Source organism: Capricornis sumatraensis, chromosome 10 (genome assembly GCF_032405125.1).
Source record: "Capricornis sumatraensis isolate serow.1 chromosome 10, serow.2, whole genome shotgun sequence".
Taxonomy (NCBI): Eukaryota; Metazoa; Chordata; class Mammalia; order Artiodactyla; family Bovidae; genus Capricornis; species Capricornis sumatraensis.
In genome coordinates, this window is record NC_091078.1 from 35,745,645 (window position 1) to 35,759,136 (window position 13,492).

General features: G+C 42.6%; 1 protein-coding gene across 1 annotated transcript in view; it reads left to right on the top strand.

Moving 5' to 3' along the window:
- Nucleotides 1-13,492, top strand: part of HEATR1 (HEAT repeat containing 1) — a 51,194-nt gene that overhangs the window by 31,601 nt on the left and 6,101 nt on the right. Inside the window, exons 25-38 of the mRNA XM_068982396.1 lie at nt 167-270; nt 416-559; nt 1,170-1,288; nt 1,383-1,504; nt 3,219-3,347; nt 4,736-4,966; nt 5,687-5,813; nt 6,936-7,096; nt 9,585-9,631; nt 9,735-9,858; nt 10,471-10,611; nt 11,116-11,405; nt 12,165-12,315; nt 13,280-13,438. Of these exons, the coding sequence (XP_068838497.1) occupies nt 167-270; nt 416-559; nt 1,170-1,288; nt 1,383-1,504; nt 3,219-3,347; nt 4,736-4,966; nt 5,687-5,813; nt 6,936-7,096; nt 9,585-9,631; nt 9,735-9,858; nt 10,471-10,611; nt 11,116-11,405; nt 12,165-12,315; nt 13,280-13,438 (2,049 nt within the window). The remainder of the gene's footprint in view (nt 1-166; nt 271-415; nt 560-1,169; nt 1,289-1,382; nt 1,505-3,218; nt 3,348-4,735; nt 4,967-5,686; nt 5,814-6,935; nt 7,097-9,584; nt 9,632-9,734; nt 9,859-10,470; nt 10,612-11,115; nt 11,406-12,164; nt 12,316-13,279; nt 13,439-13,492) is intronic.

Below are 13,492 nucleotides of genomic sequence, written 5' to 3' on the forward strand. Positions count from 1 at the left end.
TAAGGGATTGTCAGTGAAGTTTCCCTTTGGGTATTGGACTGGGCTCTAGGGTCATAGGGAGACGTAAAATGGGACAGAGACATTTGCATTGTATCTCTTTAAATATACGTAAACTGCTCTAATCCCTTGGAATCCTATCATCACCCATTCCTTCTTAATATTCTAGATTTCTGTTAATGCTGAACAAGTCAGAATAGAACTGGAGCCACCAGATAAAGCCAAGTCCTTAGGCACAATTCAGCAGACGAGGAGGCAGAAGATGCAGCCCAAGTAAGCGTGGCTGTCCCCAGGCCATGAATGTTTGGAACCATTGTGACTTTTTTTGATGCCCATCAAATGTGGCATAATTGGTTTCAATAGTTTTTACTTAACATTGACAGTATTTGCTTTTCTTTTTGTCTTGTCCGATTCCCAGAAAATCACAAGATCAAGAATCTGTCCAGGAAGTTGGAGGTTCTTACTGGCAAAGAGTAACCCTTATCCTGGAATTATTACAGCACAAAAAGAAACTCAAAAATCCTCAGATACTGATACCGACTCTTTTTAACCTGCTGTCAAGGTAATGACACTTGCTTTGATTTATGAGAGAATAAGATTCTAATTCTTGCCTGTTTTCATACTCTCTTCTTGCTCAGCTAGTCTGTAAAACAATGCAAGTTGAATACTATGGTTGGAAGATTTAAAGAATGGTTATAGGAACCTGTTTGCCAAGGCCTGAAACTAGCCTTCATCCTGTATTGTGTAGTAAATGAGCACTTACCTTGCAGCCTGCTTTTTTGCTTCATGTTGAGTACTGTGTCCCTGGGGCATCATGACTTCTGTTTAAGGATGTAGTGTGACACTTAGTGTCTTTTAGCCCTGCATCATTAGATAGCCATAGTGTGTGCCTTGGATGGTGGATGTGTGCTCTCGTCTGAAGAAAAAGTAATTTTCAAGGTTGTCCTCTAAGAAGGTTCAAAATGGGTTGATGGAAAGGAGAGGTAATGTGACATCAGCGCCTGCCCGCAATAGAAGAATCAGCGTTAGAAATCTCACAGTGTTTATAGACATAATGTTAATATTTTAGTTCCTCCTCATTTAATATATGCTCTAGGCATTGGTCATTACTGCAGAACTGAAACTGTACAACCCTTTCATTTCCCATCGTTTCTCTTCCGGAATTCCTGAAGGTGTTTAGAGCCTTTGCCACCGGAGCAGGGAAGCATGGAATACACCAAACAGTTAATTCTTAGTTGTCTGCTTAACATCTGCCAAAAACTGTCTCCAGAAGGTGGCAGAATACCCAGAGGTGCGTACTTTGTTGGAAGCAAGTGGGGAAGGATTGTCTGCTTTGAGTGTGAATGTACCTACCACTTGGAGATTTTTTATTTCTTGCTCTGTAGACATTCTGGATGAGGAGAAATTCAACGTGGAACTGATAGTCCAGTGCATCCGTGTTTCTGAGATGCCTCAGACCCATCACCATGCCCTTCTGCTCTTGGGTACTGTTGCTGGAATCTTTCCTGTAAGTGTTAATGATTTTAAGGCTTATGCAGATATTTTGGATGTTTTCTTCTGTGGACATATATAGGCGCACATGGTTGGGATTCTGTGGCGTTCTGGATCTTACGGTGCAGGTGGGACTCCCAGGCCTGCCTCTTTAGTTGAGGCAGTGAGCTGGCTGATCTTTCTAAGCTTTGGCTCCGCCTTTTGTAAAGTGTAAAATGCAGTAACCTTCATAGAATCGTGAGAGTGGGACTGGATAATTTATGGTTAGCACTTAGCGTGGCACTTGGTGCAAGGTAACTCCAGTAAGTGGACTTAAAAGTAATTTGATTATAAACTACCTCAGTTAGAGAAATCATGTTCCTTATAGAAATACTTCATTTAAAGATGTTTGAAGAGATGGAAATTATTTTCATCTAAGGGATATGTTCCTAACTGACGATTTTTGGTTCTCCATGAGCTTCTGTGGGTCTCTTAATCTGCTAAAATCATGTGTAAGATTTAATGTGTATAGGATTTTTTTTTCCCTTGGTATAGAGTCAGTAGCCCTCAAAGGGGTTGATAATCCAGAAACAGTTACGAATCATTGATATTTTTCTTTTGTTTTTATTGAAATATTGTTCATATTGTTGCAAAATCTACGTATTTGAAGTGTGCGATTTAGTGGTTTTAGAGTTGTACAGCTATCTCCATTATATATTTCCAGAACACTTTCATCATCCTCAGAAAGAAACCCCATATCCGTTCGCGTTCAGTCCCCATTCCCTTTACCACCAGCGCCACCACCTCTGGCAGCCAGCTATCTGCTCTTCTGTTCTGGACATTACCTGTGAATGGAATCATATAATATGTGGCCTTTTTTGTGTCTGACTTTCTGCACTTCGCATGTTTTCAAGGCTAATCCATTTGGAAGCTTGAATCAACACTCCTTTTATGGCTGAGTAGTAAACCATTGTAGGACTTTTCCTAGTAGCTCAATCGTAAAGAATCCGCCAGCAATGCAGGAGACATGGTTCAGTCCCTGGGTTGGGACGATCCTCTGGAGGAGGGCGTGGCAACCCACTCCAGTATTGTTGCCTGGAGAATCCCATGGACAGAGGAGCCTGGCAGGCTAAGTCCACAGGGCCATAAAGAGTCAGACACGACTTAGAGGCTAAACAACAGCAATAACAATACACCTTTGTATGTACATTATTTTATTTATCTGTTCAGTAATTGATGGACATTTAAGTTGTTTCCACTTTTTATCTATTCGTTAATTGACGTATTTGTTGTTTCCACTTTTTGGTTGTTAATCATGCTGCTGTGAACATTCATAAAGGAGGTTTTGTGTGAATGTGTTTTCAGTATTTTCAGTAGGAGTAGAATTGCTGGGTCTATGCTAACTTTAACTTCATGAGAAACTGTCAGGCCATTTTCAAAGTGAGGTCATTTTGTGCCCACCACGCAGTGTCCAGGGGTTCTGATTTGTCCACTCCCTCACAGTTATTACTGTCTTTTTTATTATATTCGTCCGAATCGGTGCTTCCTGATTTGGATTTTGCATTTCCCTCATAACTGATGTTGATCGTCTTTTCATGTGCTTATCAAGTGTTTATTTGTGAAGAAGTGTCTTTGTGCATCATTTGCCTGTTTTTAAACTGGGTTATATTTTTTTATTGCTGAGTTGTAATGAATCATTGATATTTGATCTGCTTAAGATGGAAAATGTTGAAAACTGTGTTTGCTTTCAGGATAAAGTTCTGCACAACATCATGTCTATTTTCACGTTCATGGGAGCCAATGTGATGCGTCTCGATGACACCTACAGTTTTCAGGTTATCAACAAGACAGTGAAAATGGTTATTCCAGCGCTTATTCAGGTGAGTTTTCTACCGTCGTTGGTGTTATATTTTTTAATTTTTAAGATTTTACATAGCGTGAGATTCAAATAGTAGTTAATAAATGACATTAAAAGCCTCTCCAGAATGCTCAGGTATCAGTGACCATTAAATTTTAGAGTGGTGAAGCTAAGTAGTCTTGGAAATATCTTTTCCAGAAATATCTGTCCTGTACTGCAAGCGTATAAACTATGCAAGTACCTTAATGTTCTTCTGACAAAGTGAATTTACAGTCAGGGTATATCTCAGGACAATGCATCAGTTTGATGAGACCCTTAAGTAGGTCTGTGCAGATAGGAGGTTTTAAAGGTATGGTGGCAAATGTGTTAACATACAGTTTAACAGACGTTTACCAAGTGGTCTCTGAAGCTTAGTACACAAAGAGATGACTGAGACCTGGTCTCTATCAGCCTAGTCTCAGGAAGAAGTAAAGACTTTGAAGCTAAAGAATAGCCTTGAAGATGAACAGGCGTGGTTGCCCACTTGTGCTTTTTCTTTACCTCCACGGTGGTTCCTTTCTCTTCTCATGTTACTGACCATTTCCTCAGTGACCATACCGAGCACCTTCTTTTAATCTTGGTGTAAGGGTGGTATTCTTTGTGTCCAGCAAATTAGCCAGTGTAGGACACATATATAAAAAGGAAAATAACATGCATTCATGTGATGGATGCCAGTGGGGTAGATACAACACTGAAGAGTTCACTGTAGGGGAAGGCCCATATGGCCAGCATGACCACAGACTTCCATAAGAAACGCACTTCAAACTGGTATGAAGAGGGTAGGATTTGTTCTCTGAAACGGCTGGCAGTCCCAGCCTGGGGTTGTGCGCAGTGTGTGTGAGGGATGTGGAAAGCAAAGTCGGGTGGAAGTAGGGGCGCTGGGTTAGCTGGTCGTGTCTCTTTCTTCATTCTTTCATTCATTCAGCAGTTGTCTTTCATGCACCCATACCAGGTGGTCAGAACTGTATTCTGAAAGCAGCAGGGGGCTGTTGGCTTTGTACTGCTGCGCTTGTTAGATTATACCGTCCTTCTCCAGGTGTAGCTCAAATCCTGTTTGGTTTTCTGGACACCCCAAGAGCAGCCTTGCTCTCAGGGCCCGTGGTTGGCCCCTGCAGTCTCTTCACGGGAGCATGGTGTCTGGCAGAGATGATGTGCCTCCTTCCGGGCAGGGCTCACGTCTTGCACTTAGTGGCCCCCTCATGGGAACGTAGTCTATGCTCCTTGAATACCTACTGATTGGTCTTTGATTGTTAGAATTCCTTTGATGACTATCTTGGGAGCACATCAGAAAGCCTTTTCGAGTCTACTTAAAGCTTGTCTCATGGCGAGTTGTTGGCTTCTCCTTGCTGTCCCCTGCTTACTGCCCTGCAGTCTGATGGTGGCGACTCCGCTGAAGTCACGAGGAACGTGGAGGACATCGTGGTCAAGATCATTAACGTGTTTGTGGACGCGCTGCCCCACGTGCCCGAGCACAGGCGCCTGCCCGTCCTTGTCCAGCTTGTTGACACACTGGGTGCAGAGAGGTTCCTCTGGGTTCTCCTGGTCCTGCTCTTTGAACAGTACGTCACTAAAACCGTGCTGGCGGCCGCCTATGGAGAAAAGGTCAGAGTGCAGAGCGGGGTAACAAGAGAAAATGGGAGGTGTTTCACATAGATTTTGCATTACTTTTCACTTTAAACTTGTGGCTGGTGATGCTTAATCCGCATGAGCTCAGAAGAGCTTTTAAAGGCATTTTTTATATTCTTTGGACCTACTTCCAGAGCCTGAGGCACTGAATATCCTTGGGAGTAACAGGACTTCTGTGGGTGACTGGAATTTAAGAAACAATTGGTGCCATGCTGGGTGGGTCTGTTTTAAGCCCAACAGCATAGGGCTGTACAGGAATTAAACTGTGTCTCTTTTCACGGGGCAGGGGAGGAGAGTCAGTGTTATAGAGGCCAGTGAGATGCAGGTAACTGTTTTGAAGAACCCTGTTGAGAGAGATGATGGGGGACTTACAGGTCCAAGGCTGTTTCTAGATGACTTCTTAGACAGTGGGATCCAGGAATAGATCTAGAACCTGTGTTAAGTAATTCAGTTCTACCAGAAATCATAATGCAGTTTATCCTGGACTTACACCTCTTAATTCTTGTAAATTGGCTTTATTATGTAAGGAGCTCACTATCTGATTCTTCTAGTGATACACATGACCACCCTTATGGTCAGTGTGGAGTGGCTTTGTGTGCTGAGAAGTATTTTTTAAATGTTTCCCTTATTTGTACTTGTTAAGTAATATAAATTGGAGAGGTACGGTTTCATTACTTCTTTCTCTGCTCTACGCAGGATGCTATTTTAGAGGCAGACACTGAATTTTGGATTTCCGTCTGTTGTGAGTTTAGTGTCCAACATCAGATCCAAAGCTTGATGACTATCCTTGAGTACTTACTGAAGCTGCCAGAGGACAAAGAAGGTGGGTGTAAGTCAGATGTTAATTACTGTCTGATGCGGAAGCTTGAGAGAAGCAGGAGACGATGCACTGAATCCTCAGAACCCGAGGTGTGTCTCAGAAGGCTTTTTTAAAGGAAGTCAGTCATTTATATGGCTGTCACCTTCTCAGATCTTCGTAGGAAACAGTAAGGAGGATTTCTCCCTGCCATTCCTCAAACACTGGTTTCTGTGTCTCTGTGCTGGTATGTGGGCTGTGGAGTGTTCTGAGTGGGATGAGTTATAGTAAAAAGACAGCAAGTTAGTAGGACCTTATTAGCTGTATCTTGGCTTTCCATTAAAATGCGAGCCAGGCTAAGTACAACAAAGCTTGACACCCTCTAGGACAGTGATTTGTAAGTGGCCCACCAGTAGACACATACCCCTTTTATATTCGATACATTTGAGTGTGGAATTTTAGAGTTTAAGGACAAACGTCCTCAACTTTTAGGTTTAAATGTTGAAGGGGAGGGATGACCCTCCTTCAGTCCATTGTGGGCCATCAAAGTACATGCCTCTGTTGCTTCAGAAATGGGGCACGGAGCCAGTTTAGACTCCTTTTGCAATATCTTTGTCTTCCATTTGTTTGTCTCAGTTGCCTTTTTCTTTTGTTTGTTTGCTTTTGTCTTATATACTCTTATTCTCAGGGCTGTTGGATATTTTATTTGTAAATATATCTTTCGCTAATTTAGAAGAGGAAAAAGTGGATATAACAAATTATATATATGTATTATAGGTAGCTCAGACAGTGAAGAATCTGGCTGCAATGCAGGAGGCTCAGGGTTGATCCTTGGGTTGGGAAGATCCCCTGGAGAAGGGAATGCTATGATACCCACTCCAGTAGTCCTGCCTGGAGAATTCTGTGGGCAGAGGAACCTGGCAGGGTACAGCCCATGGCATGGCAAAGAGTCAGACATGACTGAGCAACTAACACTTTCACTTTCTTTTCATGTATATTATATGGATATGTTTAGTAATATACATGTATTTAATGCATAACAGAGTTCTCTCTAAAACTTGTATGCATTTATCATGCTCATTCTGTATCTATACACTAAAATATCAGGTCGAAGATGAGTGAGGTCGCTTGTTCGTTGTTCCTTTTCAGAAACCATGCCCAAATCAGTATCTAACAAGAGCGAATCACAAGAAGAAATGCTACAGGTCTTTAACATAGATGCTCACACTAGCAAGCAGCTGCGGCATTTTAAATTTCTGTCTGTGTCCTTCATGTCTCAGCTCCTGGCTTCCAACAATTTTATCAGAAAGGTGAGATGTTCTTTAAATGTATTTATGATATAATTTTGCTTTTCCTGAAGAAATTGTGATTTAGGCTAGTAAAAATAGCTTGGCAAGTCTCTCATGAAAACATGAGGCATGCCTATAATAGAAAACAAATAGTGCTAGTCACTTCAACATGAACATGTGTTGGGCACGACCTACTAAGATTGTATATGCATAAACCCTGTGGCTCAGCAGTTCTATCCTCAAATGGTACATACCTGCAGAGTGTATGACTGTGTGCATCGAAAGACATTGGAAAGTATGTCAATGGTAGCGTTATTGATGGTGCCAAGACTGGGAACAGTCCAAGTGTCCATCAGCAGTGGAGTGGATAAATTGTCTGTCATCATCACTGGACGTGGGTGAACCTCACTGACACACTGTTGACACTCATCAGTGTAACATCAAAGGAAAGAAGGCAGAAAGAATGCATCCTGTGGCTCCTGTTGTATTAAGTTCAAAAAGAGGCAGAACACACTTGTGGTTTTAGAAGTAACAACGGTGTCTGTCTTTGGAAGGAGGAGAGGGCAGGAGTCAGGGTCCGGTAGGGGAGGAATTCTGAGGTGCTGATAATACGTTGTTTCTTTACCACATACAGTGAGCTCTGCACACACAATTTGTGCACCTTTCTGTTTGTGTACTAAACTTTAAACAACAAGAGAGAAAGAAGACATGAAGAAACAGAAAAAAGAGACCGGGTCACAACCAGGAACACAAGAATGGCTGTCCTCATAATGCATGAACTGATCGAGAGAGGAAATCTCTGATCACTGAAGTATTCAGACAAACAGCTTAGTGAATTCTGTACTTACTCATGACTTAAGGACAGTGAGCGTCGGCATCATGAGGTCAGTGGAACTCCTTGGCCTGATAAAGACATGGTTTATACCACACTTCATCATGAGTCCTGAATGTGTGCCCATCAGAGCTTGGAACAAGGGTGCCCTGGGTCACTGTTCACACTCAGCTAAAGGAATAAAGTGTAAGAATCAGAAAAGGACTTGACAGACTTGCTCAACTAGTAATTAGCTAAGCAAGCTTGCTTGAGAGTGACCAGTGTAGACACTGCTTGTGTCAAGCAGAGGCAAGGATGGTGGTGGTGCCTGATGCTGCGAGTGGATCAGTGTGACTGGACATCAGCTGGCCACACCCACGTGATGTAAGAAGCACTTCCCATGTCAGGCAGCACCGTGTGACAGTGGGGAGAGAGAAGTGTGTGAGACCTAGGTCTGGTATGATTTGTGCCAAGTAGGGGGGAAAGGCTCACGTCACATATAAAGTTAGATTAAACAAAAGGTAGATTAAAAACTTCAGTGTGAAAAGGAGTGCTTGACACTTTGAGAAGAAAATCAAAGAAAACATAACCAGAGGATGGAGAAGAATTTCTTAAAAACTTCAATAAAAAGCCACCATAAGCAAAATGAAAAGAAAACCACAGACCAAGACAAGATTATTGCTGTTTATAAGTCAAGAGGCATCCATTTCTATTAGAACGGTTGGCAAGCAATACGAATTCACTGAAGAGGAATCTCAAATGGCCAGCGAGATGAAACAGCCTCCTTAGTAAGAAGGAAAATGCAGATTAAAGGGGATGCCACTGTGATGTTATCAAACTGGCAGAAATTTTAAAGTTGTTAATACAGGCAGCCGCAAGGCTGTGGGGACACGATCATTGTTCTGTGCGGTGTTGGGTAGTGGGACTCAGTACTGCCACTTCAGGAAGTGCTGGGCAGTGTCCAGTCAAGGTGAGGATGCTGTCCCCTGTGATCTAATAGTTCCCTCTCTCTACCAAAACTTGGCTAGATGCTCAAGGAGAAAGGTTCTTTTTAGCACTGTTACTAAAGGAAAAAAGGATGAGGGGGTGACATAAACTTTGTGACATATCCACAGACAGAGGTGAATTAATAGGTTGCGATACATCAGGAGGAGCAGTGTGTGCAGTTAAAATAAGTGACTAGAGCAACGTGAGTCACTTAGCGAGACCCCCCCCCCCAATCGAGTGTCATCAAGGAAAGCGTGGTGCTGCCACGTATGTACTCTCTCATGACATTTCACTGCAGGTTGAAGTTTGTGGGGCTCGGGGTAGGAGGAGATGGGATTAGAGAGCAGTAAAGTGGGGACTACAGCTGTACCCTTCATGTTTATTAACATCTTAAAATTAGATACAGGCCTCACAAAAGATTAACATTTCATAAAATTAATAGGTAAATGTTAAATCATTTGCTGTATTTTTCTGAATCTTTGTAGTACTTTACAGATAATATCTATAAAATGTAATCAAAATAAATTAAGGGAAGTGGAGTTAATACAGTATGATGGGGGTGATTTGGACCTGATTAAGTTGTAATATCAGAAAACACTGGGGAGTGAGTTGAATTTCTGAAGTTTCACTTCACTTACTTCAGTGATTTTTCATCACTGACTTCCATATTGTTCTAATGAACATATGTCCATATTGTTCTTTAAAAATCAGGTAGTTGAAAGTGGCGGTCCTCAGGTGTTGACAGGCCTGGAACAGAGGTATGTTCCCTTTCTTTCTTTAATTTGTATTTGGAAATAATTTCAAACTTTTAATCAGAAAGCTGGAAGAAGTTAAAACTCACATGAGTCTCCTGTGTTCCAGGTTGCTAGAAACCGTTCTTGGCTACATCAATGCTGTAGCACAGTCCATGGAGAGAAATGCAGACAAGCTAACTGGGAAGTTCTGGCGAGCACTCCTCAGCAAAGCTTACGACTTGCTGGACAAGGTGGGCATTTATTTCTCTCCATCTTCTGTGTTTTGTTGCTGTGCTGTGTCATTGTTAAGTTCTTTATCAGAAAGTTTTACTTTAAGAATAAAGTTAGTGATACCTTCTCTTAATAGAATGCAGCTCAGATTTTTCTTGGAAAAGAATTTGATGCCTGGAGATCATTTTATCTGAGAAACAGTTGCTTACCTACTGATTGTGAGATCGTGTATCTCAGTAAATTTAAAGCATTAGCTTTAAATGTTAAGTCATATCCTACTGTATGATGTTCCAGTTTATTCAGGTGGAATAAATGATAACCTATTAGATGGGGTGTGTAGTTCACCAGTAAAATCACTGGCCAGGACCACTGTTTAACATTGAGCTGAACTGCTTATCTGTGTGGCATGAGCAGTTAGCTTAATGATAGCATCCTCTTTTGTTGTTGTGTGTTTGATAAATCTGGTTAGTCATGCCTCCCTGAGACGTGAGTGTAAGCTAGATAAGAATTGGTGTGTGAAAACGCCTCATATTTTGAAGGTGTGCAGCGAGTGGAAGTCTGTCTTAAATGATTCATCTTCCCTTTTGTATTTTATATTTTCCTCTTTTGTTAAATGTGAAATTGCTGTGTAGGTCAATGCCTTGCTGCCCACAGAAACCTTCATCCCTGTGATCAGAGGACTGCTAGAGAACCCACTGCCGTCTGTTCGCCGGAAAGCTTTGGATCTTTTGAACAACAAGCTACAGCAGAAAACCTCCTGGAAGAAGAAAATTGTAAGTGAAGACTGTACTACAGACCCATTACCCATTCCTTGCTTTATCAGAGCTGCATTTAACTCCTTGTAGTTTCTCTAATGGTACAATTTAAATAAGTATGTTATTATCCAATAATGTTGTGATGCCTGTGTGTTTAAATGTGATGTTAACTCTGGTAGGAGCACTATATATATGTTATAAGAGCTATTAGAGTGGAATTGGAACTAAATGGAATTCTTGCTTAATATTGACCACATGTTGCCTTAATTTTAGCATGATTCTAGTCCTTTTTCACTCTAAACTGGTAGGGTGCTTTATATAAATACAGAATTGATTGCAAGCACATGCATTTATTTATTCATAAGTAACACAAGTGAGGAAATGGTTGCTTGTGTATCATCGTATGGCTTAGGACTTCTTGGTCTGATCTCCGTTTAAGCAATCTCAAGCCGTAAAAATGGACAGAAGACTAGCATTTCTTTGCAGCTTTAATTGTTTGGGAATTCTGGCTGTCTTCCTCAGATTTACCATTTCCTCGACCTGGTCCCCGTCCTCGTGGCCATGGTGAAGCACAAAAGAAAGACGTTAGAAGACCATCCAATAAACAGACAGACGGCTCTGTATACCTTAAAGCTCTTATGCAAGAATTTTGGTGCAGAAAATCCAGAGCCTTTCGTCCCAGTGCTGAACACCACTGTGAGGTTGATTGCTCTGGGTGCAAAGGAGGAGAAGAACGTCCTGGGCAGTGCCCTGCTCTGCGTGGCCGAGGTGGTCTCCACCCTGGAAGCCCTGGCCATCCCTCAGCTCCCCAGGTATGCGAGGGGACCTGGGGCAGGACCGCCGTACAAGGTTTCTGCTACCAACTGGGAAGTAAAACCGTAGTGAGTTGTTTTTTTTTTTTTTTTGCCCGTTAGTAGAAGTTTCATAAAATTCGATTTGTTGGAGAGGTGATCTTTTCTTCAAACTGGAAAACACAGCATTCTCATTTACCTTTATGGTGTGCGTTGCCGCAGGTTTTGCTCCCCTTGGACCAGCAGTCCTAGGAAGCAGTGGTGGCAGCGCCATCTTGTGGAGGAGCCCGTCCATGGTCGGGCCTTGACTGGCCCGTGCCGGCCACACAACTAGAAAAATGAAATAACACAGGCACACAAAATTTCTTATTACTGTTAGAGTCACAGACATAAAATTACTCTGCCAAACTGCTATAAATGTTTAAGAGCTTGCTCACAGTCTCATTACTTACTGCTTTGTAGACCAGTAACAGGTTTTTTTGTCTTTTTTTAAAATTGGAGTACAGTTGCTTCCATGCAAGGCTTTTTTACCTGACATGTAGCAAGTATTCAGCTGAAAGACATTGTCATTTTTTAAGTAAAGTGATATTGTGTTGGTGCTATGGGCCCTGGGAGAGCTCTTGCTCTTGGTCACGTGAAATGTATAGATGTTTCATGGGCTCGGACGTCAGAATGTAAGGGGCACGGATGGCGGTTTGGATTTTTTCATGGTGACTTCTGTTCCATCTTCCATTCTTTGTTTCTGCTTTAAGTTTCGAAACTTGTGTCCTTTCTTTCCAGCCTGATGCCGCCACTGCTGACAACCATGAGAAGCACCCGTGAGCTGGTCTCGGGTGAGGTCTACCTGCTCAGCGCGCTGGCAGCCCTGCAGAAGGTGGTCGAGACCCTGCCGCACTTCATCAGCCCCTACCTGGAAGGGGTCCTGTCTCAGGTGAGTCAGTGACCACAGTGGGGGAAGGGAAACGTTATAGATTCGATCATTATATTTGTGCCTGAAGCTTTTCGTTTGGCACGGAGACTCTTATTCTGACGAGATGTGCTGCTGCTTACTAAATGTGTGCCTTTCTTACTTTCACTGTCCCTCCAGTTCAGTCGTGACATTGATATGGGCGCTGCTTTGTCATGAGGCTCTTTCCTTCTTTGATTTTGCAGGGTGTATTTTACTGATTTCTTTTGCTGTGACCTCTTTGGACTTGGGCTGATAGAGCTTCTTGTAGAAATAGGCATGCCTGCTTTGTTCCTAACGTGAGGGTTTCTTAACCCTAAGGTGTGTCTTTCAGAGTGGAATGCCTGTGCTGCAATTCAGACAGTAGGCCATTGGCATTTCTAGCGAAATGAAAATGCCTGAGAATGGCCCCCGATCTGTTGTGTTGTGTTGATCACTGGCCATTTATGAGGTTAGGAGCCTTAGCTGCTTTGACACAGATGACTTAATGGATTCACATACTTTCTAGCCACACCTTGAAGGTAGACATCATGAAGAAAGGGTCCTCTGCATCTGAGCAGCTTTCTAGATTCTTTAGCAAAGAACGTAGCTCTCCTCATGGTCCATGGATCCTTGTCCTCTTAAGATCACTGTCCCGAGCCCTGCCCTCTGTGTCCTGCCTCCCACCATTTGCCTGCATCCCTGACTCCTCGCTAGAAAGAGGCGTCTGTCCATTTTTTTCTGTTTTAATTTACATTAAATATTAAAAATAAGTTTTTATTTTTGTTTATTCTTCTGTTTGGGGTTGGTGCATGAGCAGTTCTGTGTGAGGCTAAGTGCACTGAGCATTCCCAGTCACCGGCACGTGGACTGGCTTCTCCATCCTCAGCACGACTCTCTGTACATGTGTAGACAGACGCGCTCGGCGAGGACCTGTGGTGGCCTTAATGGTGGTGGTTATTTCCTACAGGTGATTCACTTGGAGAAAATCACTAGTGAAATGGGTCCTGCCTCCCAGGCTAATGTGCGTCTCACGTCCCTTAAAAAGACACTGGCTACCACGCTGTCACCCCGAGTGTTACTGCCAGCCATCAACAAGACATACAAGCAGATTGAGAAGAACTGGAAGGTCAGACAGTACAGGGTATTAGACTTGGGAGGACGGAGATGTGGCACTGAAATT